Below are 21,421 nucleotides of genomic sequence, written 5' to 3' on the forward strand. Positions count from 1 at the left end.
AATGTTTTTACCACAAAAGTAAATAGTTACAAAACTTCCAGCATGCTGTGTACCCCACAGATGCTTTAAGTAAAATCTCACCCTGACCTTGGAGCTGTAGATCCCACTCGTACATCTTTCCCAAAACTCCATCTCGAAAATTGGACAGCTGACCATCTCTACCAAACAGCGCAGCCAGGGTGGCTGACTTTCAGTTGGAAATCTACATGCATTTATTTTCCAGTTTGTAAACATGCTAGTGTACACCTCTGCATCACCCCTCTCTCTCGTGAATTCCGTTTCTAAGACGGATAAGGCATATGACACTTGTGTGCTGAGTGATGTCCGACTCTTTGCGACCCCAAGAATTGCAGCCTGCCAGGCTCCTCTATCTGTGGGATTTCCCAGGCAAGAATACTGGAGTGGGTTTCCATTTCCTCCTCCAGGGGATCTTCCCGATCCAGGGATTGAACCTGCGTCTTCTGCATTGGCAAGAGGAGTCTTTACGACTGAGCCATCCCAGATGAAACGACTTCAGTGATGCCATCTGTGTTTCTTACTGACACTACCTTGCTTTTCTGCCTCAGGGTCCTCCCTCCAGAACTAGATTGTTTCAAATGGCCTTCCCTCTCGTGCCCTGGAAGTACTTTTTCTTTTTGTACTAAAAGAAAACTAAACTTTTTGTTGTGAAATATAACAGGCACCAGGAAACCGTATTGTGTGTGACTAAAGCTCACATCCGGAGAAGGCAATGGCACCCCACTCCAGTACTCTTGCCTGGAAAATCCCATGGGTGGAGGAGCCTGGTGGGCTGCAGTCCATGGGGTCGCTACGAGTCGGAGACGACTGAGCGACTTCCCTTTCACTTTTCACTTTCATGCATTGGAGAAGGAAATGGCAACCCACTCCAGTGTTCTTGCCTGTAGACTCCCAGAGACGGGGGAGCCTGGTGGGCTTCCGTCTATGGGGTTGCACAGAGTCGGACACAACTGAAGTGACTTAGCAGCAGCAGCAAAGCTCACATCAATACTGAAGTGTGCAGCTCAATAATTTATCAAAAAGCAAACATCCAGGTCTAGAAATAGGACATTTCTAGCTCCCCATAAGCCCCTCCCTTGGGTCCCTCCCAACTGGCACCCCTCCCTCCTGTTCAAAGGTGCCCACTACTCTGAGTTTTATGATAGTCAGGTCTTACTTTTCTGTCCACTTTTATAGCCTACACATACCTGTTTCTCTACATCATATAAAGTCACGTCATACGTACTCACTAGTACCTGGCTTCTTTCACAGGACGTTATGTGGCTGAGTCTTCCAGGTTGGTATGTGGGCTGGACTTCATTCTCGTTACTGAGTGATATTCCATTGTCTGAGTACACCCCAGCATACTGACCATTCTGCTGTTGATGGACGTTTGGGTTGTTCTCAGTTTGAGGCTGTTTGAACAAAACTGCTAGGAACACTCATGAACAGGTCTCTAGGTTCATATAAATAGACATTTATGTTGAGTCAGTAGATAGGAGGATTTTGATGGATCATGGAGTATGTATATGTATAACTCTAACAGTATTTAACACTGTTTTCCAGAGAGTGACTGCGCCACTTTGCAGTCTCATCGACAGTGTGTGAGAGTTCCCGTTGCTCCACATCCTTGCCAGTTCTCGGTTGTCAAAAATTTACATTTTAGCCAGCCTGGCTGGGGTGCCATGCTTATCCATTGTGACTTTGATTTTTTTCATTTCCCTGATTACTGATGAGATTCAGTACTATTTTATATATTTATTGGCAATTGGAATATTCTTGTGAAGTTCTTGGTTTTCTCTTGTTTTTATAAAGGCATATCTCAGAGATGTTGAAAGTCTGGTTCCAGATCATTGTAATAAAGAGAAGACTGCAGGGACTTGCCTGGCGGTTCCGTGGTTAAGACTTCATCTTCCAAAGCAGGGAGTGTGGGTTCGATCCCTGGTTGGGGAACTAAGATCCCACATGCCTCGTGACCAAAAAACCAAAACATAAAACAAGAGCAATATTGTAACAAATTCAATAAAGATTGTAAAAATGGTCCACATCAAAAAATCTTTTAAAAAAGAGAACATTGCAATAAAGCCGCTTCTGCTGCTAAGTCGCTTCAGTCGTGTCCGACTCTGTACGACCCCATAGATGGCAGCCCACCAGGCTCCCCCATCCCTGGGATTCTCCAAGCAAGAACACTGGAGTGGGTTGCCATTTCCTTCTCCAATGCATGAAAGTAAAAACTGAAAGTGAAGTCGCTCAGTCGTGTCTGACTCTTTGCAACCCCATGGACTGCTGCCTACCAGGCTCCTTTGTCCATGGGATTTTCCAGGCAAGAGTACTGCAATAAAGCAAGTCATATGAATTTTGGGGTTTCCCAGTGCATACAAAAGTTATATTTACACTATACTGTAGTCTATTAAGTATGCAAAAGCATTATGTCTAAAAATGGTAAACCTTAATTTAAAAATACTTTATTGATAAAAAATGCTAACAACACCTGAGCCGTCAGGGAGACGTAATCCTTTAGTTGGTGGAGAGTCTTGGCTCCATGTTGGTGGCTGCCGACTGAGCAGGGCGGTGGTTGCTGAAGGTTAGGGTGCCATAGCAATTCCTTAAAATAAGCCAACAGTGAAGTTTGCCACTTCAGTTGACTCTTCCTTTCATGAATGGTTTCTCTGTAGTAAGCAATGCTGTCTGATAGCATTTTACCCATGGTATAACACCTTTCACAATTAGAATCGATCCTCTCAAGCCCTGTTGCTGCTTTGGCAACCAAGCTTATGTTGTAGTCTAGACCATGCATTGTCATCTCAACCATCTTCACCGCATCTTCACCAGGAGAAGAGTCCATCTCAGGAAACCGCTTTCTTTCATCATCCAGAAGAAGCAACTCCTCATCCATTCAGATTTTATCATGAGATTGCAGCAATTCAGCCTCATCTTCAGCTCCACTTCTATTAATAATTCTAGTTCTCTTGCTGTTTCCACCATATCTGCAGTTACTTCTTCAACTGAAGTCTTGAACCCCTCAAAGTCATCCATGAGGGTTGGAATCAACTTCTTCAAAAAACTCCTATTAATGATAATAGTTTTACTTTTTCCATGAATCATGAGGGTTGTTAATGACATCTAGAATGGAGAACCCTTTCCAGAATGTTTTCAACTGACCTTGCCCAGATGCATCAAAAGAATCACCATCTATGGTAGCTATAGCCTTAAATAAGAAGACCTGAATATCCAAAGCCTTCGTTGATGCATGGGCTGTAGAATGGATGCTACATTAGCAGGCAGGAAAACATTAATCTTGTTGTTCTTCTCCATCAGAGATTTTGGGTGACCAGGTGCATGCATTGTCAATGAGCAGTAATATTTTTAAACAAATCTTTTTTTCTGAGCAGTAGATCTCAGCAGTGGGCTTAAAATATTCAGTAAACCATGTTGTAAACAGACGTGCTGTCATCCCGGCTTTATTGTTATAGTCACAGAGCACATGTGGAGTAGATTTGGCACAGTTCTTAAGGGCTGCAAGATTTTTGGAATGGTGAATTAGCATTGGCTTCAACTGAAAGTCACCAGCTGCATTAGCTCATTAAGAAGACAGTCAGCCTGTCCTTTGAAGTTTTTGAAGCCAGGTCTTGACTTCTCCTCTCTAGCTATGAAAGTCTTAGATGACCTCTTCTTCCAGTCAAAGACTGTTTTGTCCACCCTGAAAATGTGTTGTTTGGTATAGACACATTATGAATTCTCTTAGCTAGATCTGGATAATTGCTGCAGCTTCTGCATCAGCATTTGCTCCTTCACCTTGCACTTTTATGTTATAGAGACAGTTTCTTTCCTTAAACCTCATGAGCTAAACTCTGCTACCCTCAAACTTTTCTTCTGCAGCTTCCTCCCCTCTGTCAGCTTTCAGAGAACTGAAGAGAGTTAGGGTCTTGTTCTGGATTATGCTCTGCCTTAAGGGAAGGTTGTGGCTGGTTTCATCTTCTATCTAGACCTCTAAAACATTCTCCTTATTGGCAGCAAGGCTGTTCAGCTTTCTAATCATTCATGTGTTCACTGGAATAGCACTTTTAACTTCCTTCAAGAACTCTTCCTTTGCGTTTACATGTCTGGCACAGGAGGCTAACTGTCTGGCACAGGAGGCCTAGCTTTTGGTCTATCTTAGCTTTTGGCATGCCTTCCTCACTAATCGTAATCATTTCTAGCTTTTGATTTAAAGTGAGAGACACGTGACTATTCCTTTCACTTGAATGCTTAGAGGTTGTTGTAGGGTCATTAAACTGGCCCAATTTCAATATGATTGTTTCTCAGGGAATAGAGAGACCCGAGGAGAGGAAGAGAGATGGGACCAGGCAGTCAGTGGAGCATCAGAACACACAACATCTTGTAGTGGTAGCAGTTCATGGCACTCCAAAACAATAACAAGAGTAACAAGAAAGACCCCTGATCACAGGTCACCATAAAGAAAAAGTTTGAAATATTGTGAGAATTACGTAAATGTGACACAGAGACATCAGTGAAGCTGTGTTGCTGGAAAAATGGTGTCGATAGATTTTCTCAACACAAGGGTCCCATAAACCTTCAAATTGTAAAACACTTAGTATCTGTGAAGAACGAAAAAGCAAAGCTTGATGAAACAAGGTGGCTATATTGAGTTATTGGTCTTTTTCATATCAGTCTGTAGTTGTATTTATTCTGGAAATGAGCAAGTCCTTTGTTGGTTGTAGTGTACGATGTATTTTTTCTCACTCTGTAACTTGCCTTTTAATTTTCTCACTAATATCTTTTGATAAAAAGAATATTAACTTTTAATTCAGTCAATTTTATCAATCCATTTTAATGGTTAGCACTTTCTATGTCTTATTAAAGTGTATTTTGAGCCACTTTGAGGTTATGAAGATATTTTCTTATGTTGCTTTTTAGAAGTTTTCTGTTTTGCCTTTAACATTCACATCTACAAGTCCTCTGAAACTGATGTTGTGAATAGTGTGATAGTGAACAGAGTAGGGATGAAGTTTTTCTTCTTATACAGGTATCCAACTGGCCCAGCACAAGGCATTGGAAAGACTGTCCCTTTCCCCCGCTGCTTGGTAATGTCACAGTTGTCACAGAACATGAGTCGATTTCTGTCTGGCATCTGTCTCGATTCCATTGGTCTATTTGTCTCTCCTTGTACAAACACCACATCTCTTACTCCGCTGTATGATGGGTATTGGGGCCCAGCAGAGCGAATCCTTTTACTTTGCTCTCTATTTTTAAAAAGGGCTATCATTTACCCTTTGTATTTCCACATGGACTTTTACAACCTGTTTTTTAAGTTACATACACACACATATCCTTGTTAGGATTTTGATTAGGTTGTATGCATGTATGTATAAGTCAGTTTGCAGAGAATTGATTTCTTTAAAATGTTGTATCTTTCAACTCCTGAATATGATATACCTTCCACTTAGTTTTTGGATTCCTCTCAATACTGTTTACAGTTTTCTGAATACATTTCAGGTCAACCAATTTAAAAAAAAAAAAAAAAAAAAACCTCTGAAGTGAGTGGTAACACAGGCAACATTTGGCTATGGCAAAATCGTGACGACAGCAATGTCCCCAGAATGTTTTCTTTGTACCCCCTGCCAGCTTGGTATCAAGGTGTCTTTGAGCTGTGCCTAGCCTCCCCCGACCCCAGACCCACCTCCCTTGTACACCCTGCACACTTGGAAGCTGACCCAGATCTGGGACATAGTAAACATGTGTGAACTAAGCACTACCCACCACACTTCTGTCCCATTGCTTGAAAAAAATTGATAACCCATCCCAACATGCTAAGGATGGGTCAGGCAGTGGTTCAGCTTCCAGATAAGATGCTATCTTTGAAAAGTAGTCTATTGAGTTCTTTCCCATTAGAAAAATTTTATGTGTGCTCATTACAGAACATTTAAAACTTACCAACAGGGACATCCGTGGTGGCCCAGTGGTTAAGACTACATACTCCAAATACTGGGGGCCTGGGTTTGATCTCTGGTTGGGTATCTGAGATCCTATGTGCCACGCAGCCAAAAAATGAATAAATAAATAGAAAATTTTTTAAACTGCCAACAGACAGAGAATGAAAACAAAGCCCATATGCCTTATCACTCAGCAAAAATGACTCGGCATATTTTGATGCATTTCCTTTCACCTTGTTTTTATACACATTGTGTATTTGCTTATTTTGCTTTTATAAACTTGTCATCATTCTGAGTTAATAGTTCTGTGTTCAGCCTTTCTCATTTGACACTAAAACATAAGTTTTCTCTCCTTTGACTCCAAACTCTTTGGAAACATCATGGCCAGGAGCTCTGTAAGATTCTGAGAGTGACACCTGTTTACTAACCATTACCTGTGGTAGGAGGTGTTAGTGAATTCACACTGGTGTGTACTGAAGATCTCTTGGCATTTCTTAGCTTAGTCCCCATCCATTTGGCATTATATCCTCAAGAAAGACACTTAGATGTGGATTTCAGACCAAAAAATTGCAAACAGAAGCTTATGAGGCAGGGCTTGCCTGGTGGTCTAGTGGCTAAGACTCCATGTTCCCAATGTGGGGGGGTCCACGTTTGAGTCCTGGTCGGGGAACTAGATTCCACGTGCTGCACCTAAGAGTTCTCATGCTGCAGCCAAAAACCCGTGGGCCGCAATTAAGACCCACACAACCAAAATAAATAAATAAAGTACATTTTAAAAAAGAAGCTTATGAGGCCTATCAAAGCAGAAGTTAGAACCTGTAACCATGGCTGTCTGTGGGTCACGTGTTTCTTAAGAGTTATTTCCTGACGCCCATGTAAATGCTTCAGGTCCGTCAGCTCCTTCTCTCCTCACAACCCTCTCAAGGAGCTTCTATCATTTGTCTCATTTCATAGATACAGGGGCTTCCCAGGCAGCGCTAGTGATAAACAACCCACCTGCCAATGCACAAGATGTAAGAACCACAGTTTCGATCCCTGGGTCAGGAAGATCCCCTGGAGGAGGGCATGGCAATCCACTCCAATATTCTTGCCTGGAGAGTCCCATGGACAGAAGAGCCTGACTGGCTATAGTCCATGGGGTCGCAATGAGTCAGACACAACTGAAGCAACTTAGCGCACACACATAGATACAGAACCTGAGGCACAATGAGGTTGCGTGGCTAGACAAGGTCACAGGCAGTGAGTGCCCAAGCTGGGATTCGAACTGCAGCTCTCTGCCTCCTGGGCTCCCACTGTTAACCACTCCGGGAGGATGGGAGATAAAGTGGGCTCTTTGAGACACCCACACCTCCTCTCCTGGTCTCCTTCCTCTTGGCCTGAGGAGCCTCTTCCTTCTGCAGGTGAGAGGTGAGTCACATGCCCCACGACAGGCATGAGTCCGCTGCATCCAGCTGTGTGACACAGGCACATCCTTGCCTTCTCCTAGCTTCAGCTTCTTCATCAGGGAAACGGGCAAAGAGGCCATGAGGGAAATGTCTCGATGAGCTGGAACCTGCTCCCCGGTGCTGGGCTTCTGCAGCCCATTCGTTGCACCAGCTCTGGGGCCTCCTCCCGATGCCCCCCTCGCCCCCTGCTGGCTCAGTCCCAGCTCCTCCCATCCTGCCTGCACTGACTGACTCTCCCCAGCCAGCTAGGGGGCGACACTGCCCCAACAACGCCTGTGGGACGGAGTTTTAAAGAGTCCTCTGGAGATTTCCCCCAGTTACGGGACCAGTAGGGACAGAGCAAGCAGGAACCAGAAATTGGTGGGGGGCAGAGTGGGAGAGAGAAGACTATATTTACCTTCCTGTATCTATTTCTCTGAGAGCATTAATGTCCCTTGTTTACAGAGTGTCCTTGTTCCCCAAGAGTTTGGCTTGTCATTGAGTCCCCATCACTCTGAGACACCAGGGCAAGTAAGAAAGTGAATCGCGATTTGAACCCAGGTCTGTGGGACCAAATCCTAGACTCCAACCTGGCCCTGTGCATCCGACTGCAAGGCTGCAATACCCATGGCCTGAGGGTCACAGCCCCACTCATCCGATCCCCCAAAACCCAGAAACTGATTTTTCATGGCCATTTTACAGATGAGGACGCTGAGGCCCGTCTGAGGTCTTGGGTGGGTAAGCGCTTAAGCCTCAAGCTGATTTGGGCTTTCCAAGTCCCAATCAGTGTCTGAGCTTCTCCAGCCAGCAGCCCAGACACCTCCTTTCAAGCTGGGCAGACGATGAGGAAGAAACTTCTGAGTGTGAACCAGACCATGGGGAGGAGCCTCCAGTATGGGTTGGGGTGGCTTCTTGGATCCCTAAATAAATAAGGAGTCTAGTCCGTCAGCCTGGAGAGCAGGCTGAGGCCCCAGCCTTTCTCCTCCTGAGATGGCTACAATAGCTGCCAGAGATGAGGAGACTGCTCTGAACCAGTCTCCACACCAGGTTCTGAAGCCACAGAAGGAATGCTGACCTCACATGCTCTTGCCAATTGGAAGGACTGATGCTGAAGCTCCAATACTTTGGCCACCTGATGCGAAGAGTCAACTCACTGGAAAAGACCCTGATGCTGGGAAAGGTTGAAGGAAAAAGGAGAAGAGGGTGCCAGAGGATGAGATGGTTGGATAGCATCATTGACTCAATGGGCATGAATTTGAGGAAACTGGGAAATAGTGAAGGGCAGAGGAGCCTGGCATACTGCAGCCTATGGGGTCACAAAAAGTTGTACATGACTTAGCGACTGAACAACAGCAGCAACAGACCCTGGCCCGCCTCCCTTTTCAGAGGAAAAATCTGAGGCTTAGTAAAGGAAGTCGCTTGCCAGACATCACACAGCCAAGCAAGGACAATGAGGGAGTTTTGAACACGCCAACCTGGCCTCGGGGTTCCTGCTGTGCTGTTGTGGTCTCACCCTCCCATCCCCCACCCCCCAACTTGCCCCACCAAGATCTGCCTCTGTTCCCTGGCCGTTACCAGCGTCACTGGGCTCCTGGAAAGAAATGCAGCCCAATCGCACTTTATACTATAGATTGTGGTTTGGAGCAAAAGTGTGCTCCTCACTGGATCTTACTTCAAACTCGCAGTAATTCTAGCCTCAGCTTGTCTGAACTAAGCATCCACTCTGAGCCAACCTCTTCCCAGGCTGCTTCTCATTTCATTCTCATGCTAGGAACTACTGACCCCATTCTATAGATAAGGAACTTGAGGCTCAGAGTTGGCATGTGACACGCTCCAGGACCCTTGGCTGGGCAGTAGCGGGCTGGTATGCACCCAGCCGGGGACCCAGAGCTGGACTTTTTCTCCCTGCAGCGTCCCCCATCAGAGCCGGAGGAAGACCTTGCTTGCCCCCGCAGCCCAGAGCGCACTGGAACACATCCACGGTGCCTGGCCCGGCCCTCTGGACAACAGGGCCTTGCACACGGAGACACACACACCCCAGCTGCCCTGGACCCCAGTCTGCCCCAGATCCCTGCCAACCCGGGGTCCCCACTCAGCTGCCTGCTGCAGCCCACAAGGCCCCAGAGTCTCTGTGATCCCCGTGATGCTCTGACCAGGGCAGGGCCTGAGGGTGGCAGGAAGCCACTGGTCTCAGGCCTGCCAGGCATAACCCACACCTCACATGGTCTGAAGTGGCACCACGGGTCCCCAGGTTGGCACAAGCCCTCCAATCTCCTGCTCAGGAGCCACAAAACTGGCAGCTCTGACCCAGCTCTGAGGAGCCCCAGCAAGAGAGGAGACAGCACAGTGTCCAAGGCTTCCTCCACTGGACCCCGTCATGTCCCCATGTGATAGTCTCAGGTGAACAGCAAAGGGACTCAGTCATACATGTACATGGAGCCATTCTCCCCGAAATTCTCTACAGTGACTGAGTTTCATTGCATATTTGCCATGTGCCAGGCACTGTTCTGAGCACTTGACATGTATTACCTCATTTAATCCTCAAAACAATGCAATGAGGCTAGTCCTTTTACTAGCCCGTTTTATCCATGAGGGGAGTAAGGCACAGAGAAGCTGAGTAACACTCTCAAAGCCACATAGCTAGGCAGGAGGGAAGTCAGGCTGTGAACCCAGGGCCCGAGCCCCCAGCCAGCACCTCAACCTCTCCGGATGAGATCCAACCCCCATCCCTGGGGTTTACTTATTGATTCATCAACCCATGCATTCATTCAGCACTTGAGCACGTATTCTGTGCCACACACTTTGCAATCATAATCTCATTAGAAGTTTACAGCAGCTATCAGGTAGGCATTATTAATTATCATCCGCATTTTACAGATGAGGCAACCGATGTTCAGAGAGGTAAAGTAACTGTACAGAGATGCACAGCCAGCAAGGTTCAAGGGAAGTAAGTAAGTAGCGTAGCTAGGGTTTGGCCCTTTCCACATTCATTATTCCAACTTTTCTTTAAAAATCCAGGTCCCTCCTGGTGGGTCTCTACAGCTCTGGGAGGGTAGCAGCAGAGAGTGGGCTCTCACAGGCTGGGACAAGCTGTGCACTGGGCCCGGGGGTGGGTCAGCACAGGCCAGCCCTCAGGTTACTCCGGGCCGGGCTCTTTGCAAGCTCTCAGCCACCTGGGGGGTCAGCAGGAGAAACACACAGACTCTGAGATCAGAGCAGGCTGGGCTCCTGTCCAGGTCCTCCTGTCTTGGCTGTGTGGTTTGGACAAGTTTCTGCACCTCTCTGAGCCTCTCAGCATACCTTATAGAATAGGTATGATAAGGGCCCCTAACCCTGCTTGGAGGAGAGGAAGATTTTAAACGGCAAAAATACAAAACAGCTCCTTAACCTTTAACTCCTTTTCTCACTCATAGGGTTATTGTGAGGATTAAATAAATCAGAACCTAACATGATCAGTCAGATTGTTCTCTGCCTGCGTGGCTACAGCAAGCTACCTACAGTCTCTAGGATTTGGTTTCTCCATCCATAAAATGGGCACACTAGTAACACTACTTCCTAGGGTCATTGTGAGCTTAAAGCATCTAAAGGACTTGAAACAGCATACCACACTCAATAAATGTTATTAGCTATTACTGCATCGTGATTAGCATTGTAATTACACAGTGAATGCAGGTTACTGGGATCATAAATTGATTCAAATTCAGCCCCTGCCTCAGGCTTCCATTCCATGGCCATCATGACCGTGTGTCTCAGAGCATCTAAGCTCCGTCTGTATGTTATGAGAAAGCTGAGTCCAGGACATGTATGGCCCCAGTCTGTGGCAGAGCTCCTTCATTGAATTTCAGGAAAATGTCAGTGCGTGGCCTTTTCAGATGGCCAATATGGGACTCATCCATCTGAATGCTGTCGCTGTGTCTTCAGGGAGACTCTGGAGGAAGGGTCTGTCCATTCAGCCCTCCTGTGTATCAGTGATGAGCTCCCCTTTGGAAATGATGCTGGCACCAAGTACTCACCGCAAGAGAACAGGACAAGAAAAAGCCACATGCCAGGGCTTCTTCCCCTTTTGGTCTCGGCTGCTGCGTAAACTGTGGCCAGATTCAGTGGCTCACAAACATGATTCGCTCTTTGAGGGCAGCAAGGTGTGGATGAAGGTATAGGAGCTAGAACTCAAGACACATGGCCCCTCTGCTCACCACTGTGCCACCCTGGACGAGTGGCTTTGTTGTTCTGAGGCCAGTTTCCTCCTCTGCGTAAGCAGAGAGCTAGAAGCCTCGAGGTTCTGCTCCTCCTGGCAGGGTGAACTCGGAAGTTCCTTCCTCACACTGCACTTCACTTCCCTCTCCTGTCAGACAGGAATTACGTTAATGCTAGGCTGTGAGGAGGAGCACTCAGAGGGTCCAGCCTGATACCCGCTGCGTGGCTGGCACTTAGTAACCAGGAGCTGAAAAAGATATTGCTTTTGTGGGTGAAGACCACTGGATTTGGAAATTGAGGGTTTGATGATCAGGGTTTGCTGAAAAGTAGAGGTTTCCTGCAACAATTTGAAAACCAAGCTTTGTGGTTTGCGTGTTCTTGAGCTGCAAGGAGGAGCCTGTGCAAAGGCCCTTGGGTTCCCTGAAAGAAGGGGTCTTTTATCCAGGAGTCTACACTGGACAAAACTCTCACCAGCTCGGTGCACCTGACTGCCTGCTATGCCTGGGGCAGGATCTGCGAGGGCATGCCCAGAAGAAGCAATGCCAGGGAGCACAGCCAAGGCCCTCCCTCTACCCACTGCCGTGGGAGGCTGTGCCAGCACTGCACAATCAAGAGAAGCAGCCCCACCCAGGGGCCCCTGCAACCCAAGCATGGGTCCTGGTGCCGAAGGAGGGCAGTATTGTCTCTTCTATTCTGGATATGGCTAAGGGGGAGGGGGCTGTGTGAAAGTCAAAGCCAGGAGAGGTTATGACTAGAGGCTGCTGTCCTAGCCCAAGGATGCTCCGCATCCCCTGCTTCTGTTTACACACCTCCTGGGTGACTGGGATCTCCCTCTCCCCCAAAGCACCTGACCCACCTTTGTGAAGCAGCTTTGTCTTCCTTCTCAAGTGTGGTGCCTGTAACCAAAGCAACTTCTCCCAGAAAGGTCTAATCATGCACTGGAACAGCAAGCTCCTCCTTCGTTCTATGGACTATACCTCTGTTGATGCATCCCTATTTTGTTTCTCCCCGCACATATCACTATTGATCACACCCCAGTCCAGGGCTACTATCAACCAAATTCATTCCTTCACAACTCTTTTCTACCCTTCCTTCTTCCATCCCCTCCTCCCTCCCTTCTTCCATCTTTCTTTCCTTTCCCCTCCCACTTCACAGCAATGCCTCTCTGCAGTCAGTTTGTTCAAATGTGTATGCTCCTCTTACTGTGGGCACTGGGGATTCATAAGTGAATATGTCCCGGGTCCTGCCCACAGGACGCTTCTCATCTGCCACTAGAGAGGGTGGAAGGGTAACAGGTACAACCACTTGCCCTGAAGATGTAATGAACAGAAAAGACAAAGTGCAGAGGGACCTCAGAGGAGGTGAGCAACTACTGTATACGTGTGACTATTTGGTAACCCAAGTAAAGGTTAAGGGCAATCTCTATTCTCCCAATAAAAGAGGCACAGTAAAGGTGAACAATGTAAACTTTAAGGATGGGGGTGAGATAGTCAGAAGTCTATTTGTAGTATTTATTTCCTTACTGAGAGACTGTTGTTGTTTAGTCGCTCAGTCGTGTCTGACTCTTTGCGACCCCGTGGACTGTAGCTCACCAGGCTCCTGTGTCCATGGGATTCTCCAGGCAAGAATATTGGAATGGGTTGCCATTTCCTCTTCCAGGGGATCTTCCTGACCCAGGGATCAAACCCGTGTCTCCTGTCTGGCAGGCAAATTCTTTGCCACTGAACCACCAGGGAAGACCTTACTGAGAGATAAATATTTTAAATCATCTTTATATAAAATATTAATTTGGAAAGAATGCTTTAGTCTAAATTTCAAGAAACTACTTGGGTTCACATTCTTTGCACGTGGCTTTGACACCAGTGTCACCATCACCTGCTGGAAGGGCAGGGGGAAGCCTTCTTGGTTTTCCAGAGCACACCTTAACCACATGGACCAAGATGTTAAACACGGCTCTTTTGGATCCACGTGTCAGGTGACCACGGGACACTGCTCCCTCTGCAGGTACCATCTGCAGAGCATTTGGACAGTTGGGGCTTCATTTGCAGGCGTGCATTTTTTATTTGCACAACACTGCCACTTATTTGAGCGCTCTGAAAGTGACCTTTAAAAGGCCTGTTGACAACACCCTCCCTTTGTGACCTTCCCTTTGGGACACTTGTAGTCACAAAATACTGTTTGCATTGCACTGTTTTATATGAGGAAACTTTTCTAGACTCCTTTTATAATAATACTGACCTCTGTATGCATCCCAAACTCACATGGATTGAGGGTATATGAAACTAATGTACCTTTCCCAAACAGGACCTCATGTTTCTTTTTTTTTTATTAAAAGAAATGACTAACAGAGCACCCATAATATGAGAAATCAGTAGCTCAGACACCAGACAACCTTATGTTCAAGCATGTGTGATAAATCAGGGGTGGTGGGGAATAGAGACGTCTTCCCAGAGGTGGAGGCTTTCAGCTGACCTTGAAGAACAAAAACTCTTTGGGATGGACCAGGCACTCCAGGCAGAAGGCACCAGAGAAACTGAACTTGGTGCAAGGGAGGTGTCTCTCCCAGATACCCACCTTTCATTCACACAGCTCCAGTCAGCTTTACTCGGAAATTTGAGGCACCTGTTCTCCACTCTCTGAGGCTCAATCTGCCTGTCTGAGAAGTGGGGGTGATAACATTTCATAAAGTCACAAGGAAACAAGAGCATGGAAAATAGAGTCGGAAAAAACCTGGGTTGAAATTAGCTTTTCTTGGGCAAGTCATTGCACCTCCCAAGCCTCAATGTTTTTATCTGAAAAATGGAGCCCTGTCCTGTGAGGCCAGGGGCTAGCAGGCTTCATGCCCTGCTGAGTGTGATCTGGGTTCCCCTACTGGGGACGTGGGGTGAATGAATGAATGGGGAACGCCTGTCACTCTCTCTGCCGGGGACGCAGCCCCAGCTCTTCCCGTGCTGGTTCTTTGCTGCTCCTCAGATGGAGCAAGCCTTGCTCCCAGGTTCTCCCTAAGCCCCACAGTCACCCCCTCAGTCCTGTTTTATTTCCGTCCTGGCTTTGATCGTTGTATTATCTGATCCTAATTGTTTGTTATTGCTGTCTTCACCACTAGCATGCATTGTCTGTATCTGCAGTGCCCAGCACAGCGCATGGCACCTAGGATGTTCTCAATACATATTTTAATCAATGATTTATAGGTTCCCTCCTCCCAATCTTTGGACCCTGCCTAGGTTTTTCCCACTTGTGAGTGCAAGGTCCCACCCCTACCCGTCACCCCGGTTGGACTGTTTTTAAGCTTTTTACACTGTCCAAGGTGACCTTGTGCTGGGTGTTTTCGTTCCAGACCCTTCCCACGCCCCCACCCCCGCACAGAAGCTCTGCGGGCGAGGGGCTGGCCCCCTGTGGCCCAGAGCCTGGCATACATTAAGCTTTCTCAAAACGTTGGAATTAATGACTGAAAGGCCAGCTGGCTGACGAGCCTGACACCCTCAAGGGCACCCAACTGCCCAGCGCGCCTTCCTGACCCGGGCGCGGGAGCGGCGAGAGCGGGATGCTCGGCGGTTCCCCTCCCGCCTCCCGGAGCAAACTTTCAAAAGATGCGGCGGCCGCGGTCCCGCCCCTCCCGGCGTGGTTGGAGGCGGCGGGAGGCGGGGGCGGAGCCGGCGGGCCCGGGCCTGTGGCTCCGCCTCCTCCTGCTGCCGCCGCTTCCCTCTCAGCACCCGCCCCAGCCGCAGCCCGCCGGCTCGCCGGTGCAGCCGCGATGCCCCGGAGCCAGACCCCGGCCCGGGTCCCCGGCCCAGCACGTAATTAGCCTCCCTGCGTCCCGAGGGCGCCGGCGCCACCGCCAACGCCGCGCCCCGACGCAGCGATGGGCAACACGGTGCACAGGACCCTTCCAGGTACGCCGGGAAGCCCTGCCCGAGAGGCAGGCGCTGGGGTTCTCCTCTCCTCGGGGGACCCTCTGGGTGACTTCCGGAGAGCCACCCCACCCCCACTCCCCTTAGCGCTCCGGCGGGCGCAGTGGGCTAGAGTCTCCAGTGCCTCCCGACTCCCGGCTTAGCGCGCGCGGAGCGGCTGGGCTTTGCGCTCCGGGAGGGCGGGTACCGCGTCCTGGTTACCTTGGGGACCCCCGTGCTCCTTCTCCCGGCTTTGGTTAGATGCGCGAAGGGGCCGTTGGGGCGATGCTGCGCGCCCCGCTTTGCCTTTGTTCCAGCCCGGGGGCGCTGATGAAGGAGCCCGGGGCGCTCCGGGGCGTGAATGAAGCCAGGCTTCTCAGAGCTTCCGACGGCCAGAAGCCGCCGGTTGTGCCGGGACTGCAGCGGCTGAGAGTGGGGGGCGGGGGGTGCTCGCAGGCGTACCTCAGTTACCAGCCGCTCAGCGCCCCCGCGGCACATGCTGCTTGGTTTGGCCACGTTCCCACGCGCACCCCGGCTGCGCCCCCCTCTGGTGTCCGCTCAGCTGGGGGCTCTCTAGACCCCTCGCAGTCGCCGCCGCTGAGCGCATCGCCCTCTAATTAATACAACCCCAGAATTTTCAGGGCCACAGTAGGGGGATTCAGAGCTGGGAGGAGGTGGGCGTGGGCTAGAGAAGGCTTTGCTAGAAAATACCAGGTAACTGTAGGAATAAATCAGCGCTGCTCAGAGGCTTGGAGGCTCAGTGCCCAGCATGCAAAGAAGCTTCGCGGTAAAGATGTGTATCCCAGTTTTATATTGAAGAAATTGAGGCTCTGTGGAGGGGAAATGACACACCCAAGGTCATGTTGCTGGTGTTGGGGGGGCCGCGTTGAGATTGGGATCTGTGTCTGTCTGCCTACCCTTCTCCCCGCCCCCAAATCTTTAGAATAAGTCTTTATTCTGCCTTAAGGCTGGGCATTTGTAGCATCCTGGGCAGAAGGTGAGGGTCACATATGTGAGGTTTTAGGAGGAAAGGAAGGTATCACCCCATCTCTGCTCTAGAGCTATATCCAAAAATAATTATATATAAAAAATAATTGTTTCTTCCTCTGGGAGGGACTGAAATGCATGGTGCTGAGTCCTGCATTCCCAAAGCTGGCTTATAGAAGAGGAGCCTCTCCTTCTGCTTATAAGCCCCTGGGTAGCTTTCAGGCCAATGCACACAGAATTCACCAATTCTCTGGGAGGTGAAGTTGCCAGCAGAGGGTCACCAGCTAGTCAGTGACAGAGGTGGGATTCGAATCCAGGTCTTCTTACCCGAGTGTGGCCACGCCCCCTATGGCCAGGGCTATGGCCCTAACGGGGATGGAGAGAACCCACCCACCCAGTCTGGAGGTGTCCGGGGATGTTGGCAAATAGAACAGCAGGTGTCCTCCCAGCCACAAAGATACGAGCCCCCTTTGTGAGATTTCTTAATTAAGAAACATTTATGCTCTTCTAGTGAAAAAAAGCCATTCTGCCACCTGTGGGTCGGCTTTGGGGTAGATGAAGGGACAGACGCCTGCCAGGCAGGCTAAATATAGCTGGATATTTATGAAGTCTCCATCCCACTCAGCCCTCTCTCTGTGGACTGGGTCACCCCGGGGCTGGGAACCTGGGGTTAAGGTTGGTTACTCACAGCAGTAGCTAAGCGTGAAAAATTCAGACTCCACTGGGACTAAAGCCTGCACTGCGTTTAAAACTGGAATTCCTGCGCCACATCAGGCTGCAGGTGCCAAGAACATGAAGAACCATGTGTTGTTTTCTGACCTGCCTGTACTTAGTTTCTCACACACGCGGTGCCGTTTTCTACACCTCTGTGCTCAGTACCTGACGCTCTCCACACCCAGAATATCCTTTCACTGTCTAGTCTATCTTTCAAAACCCAGCTCAGTCGTCACCTCCTCCAGGAAGCCTTCCCTGACCACCCACACCCAATCCCATCTGTTACTCTGCCACCCCAATACCTTCTTGTCTCTGCATGTTCATCGGACCACTTTGCTTTGTCATCACCCACCTCCATGACTCTCCTTGGGGCTACCTGAGGACAGAGACCACATCTTGATCATCTTATATCCCTGGTTGCCCAGCGCAGAGCCGGGCTCGGTGGGGCCCCAAAGCTGGTGGTGGAGCTCACATGTTGCCTGCATCTTAGGCGGAAAGAGCCCTTGGCTCAGCATTGCCCTATAGAAATCCTTGCGCTTTCATTCTCAGGGAAAGGACACATGCGTGGTGTTCCTTCTATGGGACTTGAAATAGAGAGCTGGCATTTGCTGAGCACCTGGATTCCATGCCAGGCTTCCTGCATATGTGGCTTTATTTACATGCCAAGCACACTTCTCCTTAAAGCTCCTGCACTTGCCGTTCCCTCTGCCTGGAACATTCTTCCCCCAGACCTCCACATGGTGTCTGCTCCAGGCAGCTCTTGTCATTGCCCCTGCCCCCAGCACTCCCCACTCCCTCCCCTGCTTTGGGTTTTTCCTTAGCGTGGATCACCACGTGCTACATGGGCTGTGTAGTTAGCTGTTTATCGTCTGTCTCCCCCAGGAGGAATTTGCCTATTTTGTTCACTGCCATATATTCAGCATCTGCAGCAGTGGGTAGGACATAATAGATGTTCAGTAAATATTTGTTGAATGAATGAATGAACTGAGTTCTCGCAACTGCCCTGTAAAGTGGGCGTTATCATCTCCATCTTACAGATAAGGAAACCAAGGCTCAGAGAGGTAAAATGACTCATTCCCCTTCACATGGCTTATCCAGTTGGCAGAACCAGGATTGAAATCCAGGTTTATTTAGCTCCAAAGTCCTGCAGTCTTCCCATGACATGCAGTAGCCTCCCAGCTGATGGTTCAGATACCATTTATTGAGTGCCCCAGAGTACACCTGCTGTGCTATTGCATGTGATAAGGAAATGCCCCCCCAAAAGGAATGTCTTTTGTGATCGACTGAGGGGCAGCACCGTTACGGTCCCTTGCAGTGCCCTATAAACAAGCATTAAGGGTCAGCATGGGAACTCAGGTTTGCTATGCTCTTCCTGTGTGCATTACCCATTCCCTTTCTAGTTTCAGTTCAGTCCTGCAAAATAAGTTGTCATTCTCTTCCACTTCACAGATGAGGAGACTGAGGCCCAGAGAGGTTGCAACACCTGCCCCAACTCACACAGTTAGGCAGTGGCAAAGCTGGGCTCAGCAGACCCAGGCCTCTCTTCTAATACCACCACATGGCCTTTTTTTTTTTTCCTGCACTCCGTTAGCCTTAATCTGGGTTTTGCAAGGGAAAAAAAAATAAGAAGTGTACACAGGGCGGGGGAGGGGAGAGCAGAATTCCACAGGGAGGGAGGGAGGGAGGGAGGCACTCTCCCCCTTCTCCCACCAGCCCATTTCAGTCCCTTCCCTCCGTGCACCCCTGGGGCTCACTCTAGGACTCACTGGTAGTTCTGGTTGGAGAAGAGGCTGAATTCAAACTGCTGGTTGGGTTTAATCATTAAGCCAGTCCATGCTCGACCAAGTCAACAGCCCTCTCTAGTGTTACGTCAGTGAGCGGTGTCCCGAAGCTCCAGAGTATGGGAAGCATGCTCAACCTGCTCTGTGCCCTGAGTCAGGGGCTTTACCCACATCACCTATTTCAGATCCTCCTAATGCCCTTTAGAGGGTCTATATTTATCCCCATCTTACAGGGAGGCAGATGGAGGATTGGAGACATAAAGGATAAAGGCATACCAGTATAAGGGGGAGAGCCAGTCTTCCTAACCCGGACAGTCAATCTGCAGATGCTGCGTCCAGACCAGAAGCACCTGCTGCCCCGGGGCCGCTCTGGGGCCCTCCCTGCCCGGCCTCTCTCTCTATTTGGTGGATCCAGAGCCATGTGGGTGTTAGGCCTCCTGGGTCTTCGGCCCTCTGGCAAAGGGGGCCAATGCTCCGAGGACCCAGCAGCCACTTTTCTCCTTAGACCTGGACTGTCTCAGCTCCAGGAGGACAGCGGCCTTTCTCCCATCCCGGCGGCTGCACGGATCACCCAGCCAGTGCCGTCCCTCTCTCTCTGCACCTCTCTTCCTCCCTTACCCAGTCACAGTACGAAGTTCGGTTGGGCCTGCCTGCCTTGTCTGGCCCCATCTGCCTCCCTCCCACAGGTCTTGAAGAATCACTTTGGTAGCCCTCCATCTGAGGCCTGAGCCTGAGCCTGAGCCTCTCGAAGTGACAGTGGTTCCTCCGACAGCCCTGAAACCTGCCAGGCTGTCAGCACATGGTTAGGGACCCTGACCAGTCAAGGCTCCTTGGTGATGGCCTGTGAGGATGCTGGGGGCGGGGCAGGGTAGAGTGGAGCAGCAGTCTTACTCATCCGTGGAATTGAGAAAGAAGGACAGTCTGTCTAATGCATAGGAAACGTGGAGAAGTTGCCATGGAGAATCTGGAGCCAAAAGGAACTAAGGCCTCCCTCTGTTTTTACCCTCTTTCTGATCCCACTTCTTTTCCTTTCCTCTCTGTTTCCCCTGGCAGGAAAGGAGGGAGCCCTGGGGTAATGGGGGTAAGTAAGGCTTCCTGGAGGAGGCGACATCTGAAGGAAAATCCCACTGCATGTCTGCCTTCCCCAACTCAAATGTCTTCTTTTTCTGTCTGCCTTCAGGGTCTTCTGTGGCTCAGTTGCCCTAAATCTGATCTCTCAGTTGCCCCACCCTGATCTCTGCTTAAGTGCTATGCACCCAGGCTGGGATGACCCTGGGGTGCGCTCTGCTCTGCATTTTCCCGAGTGTGCATCTTCGTTCCTTTGTCTAACATCTGTTGGGCACATCTTGTGTACTAGCCCTGGAATGAATGAACGGACAGCCGCTGGCAGCTCTCCTCCCCCGGGAACTGGCCACTGGTGGAAGAAGGATGGAATGCTCTAGTAAAACAGTCAGGTGGTTGGTTATATCACTGCAGAGCAGGAGGTGCCGTCACCCTGTGCCTCAGAGAGGGAGGGGCTGACACCTAAACAAGGCCTGGCCACCAGATCAGGTGGTCTACTGTGGATCGTGTGAGCCCAGCTTTTAAAAAGCCTTTAACGACATGAAAGCGACAGTGTTGGTCGCTCAGTGTGTCCCACTCTTTGCGACCCATGGACTGCAGCCCACCAGGCTCCTCCGTCCATGGGATCCTCCAGGCAAGAATACTGGGGTGGGTTGCCACTTCCTTCTCCAGGGGATCTTCCCAACCCAGGGATCAAACCCAGGGTCTCCTGCAGTTGCTGGCAGATTCATTACCGCTGAGCCACCAGGGAAGCCCTTTAGTTACCTAGACTAGGATAAAAAGTAAAATATCGAGTGTATTCAGGTGGGAAGTATTCTTTTCTCCGAAATTTTTGCTTCCGGTGTGCGTGTGTATGTTGCATCTTACAGTACAAATGCGTTTCTCTCTGGGGTGGCAGCGGTTAAGGGCTGTGATGAGCATGGTCAGTGGCTGGCAGCAGTGGGAGGCCTGGTGTCCTGGTCTAGACGCACCTCGTCGTCAGACTGCCTGGGTCCATCTCAGCGTGACCATTTCCTAGGGCAGTGATGGTGGGCAAGGACTCCCCTCTGTGCCTCAGTTTCCTCAGTTGAAGTGGGGGTGCACAGCTCCCTCACAGTGGGCGGGGTGAGTGTTAAACAGCATAGAGCAGGCAGAGGCTTTAGCATAATGCCCAGGGCGGCCACTGTCGTGGTTATTGTTGCCTCCATGGAAAGGAGAGCCCTCATGCCCGTTCCTGGGGTCCCTAGCGGGGGGTGACTGACAAGTGCCCGTCACTTCCTGCCTTGACAACCCTGCCCCAGGTGACCACAAGGCTTGAGTCAAAGGGCTGGGTTGGGAGGCCTCCCTTTCATAGCACGGACAGCAGCTCCCCCAGGTTCCTTGAGCCCTGTCGAAAACGTCTCATTTCTGATGAGAAGAATCTGCATGGCAGGTTGCACTTTGCAGTTTGCATTGGCCCC

General features: G+C 49.7%; 1 protein-coding gene across 2 annotated transcripts in view; it reads left to right on the forward strand.

Moving 5' to 3' along the window:
- Nucleotides 1-15,311: 15,311 nt before the first annotated feature.
- The window catches only part of NEURL1B (neuralized E3 ubiquitin protein ligase 1B), a 44,479-nt gene continuing 38,369 nt past the window's right edge, over nt 15,312-21,421 (forward strand). For both annotated transcript variants that reach the window (XM_061393218.1, XM_061393219.1), the window contains exon 1: nt 15,312-15,441. In XM_061393218.1, the coding sequence (XP_061249202.1) occupies nt 15,411-15,441 (31 nt within the window). In that variant the 5' untranslated portion in view covers nt 15,312-15,410. The remainder of the gene's footprint in view (nt 15,442-21,421) is intronic.

The sequence above is a fragment of the Bos javanicus genome, chromosome 20 (genome assembly GCF_032452875.1).
Source record: "Bos javanicus breed banteng chromosome 20, ARS-OSU_banteng_1.0, whole genome shotgun sequence".
NCBI classification, from domain to species: domain Eukaryota; kingdom Metazoa; phylum Chordata; class Mammalia; order Artiodactyla; family Bovidae; genus Bos; species Bos javanicus.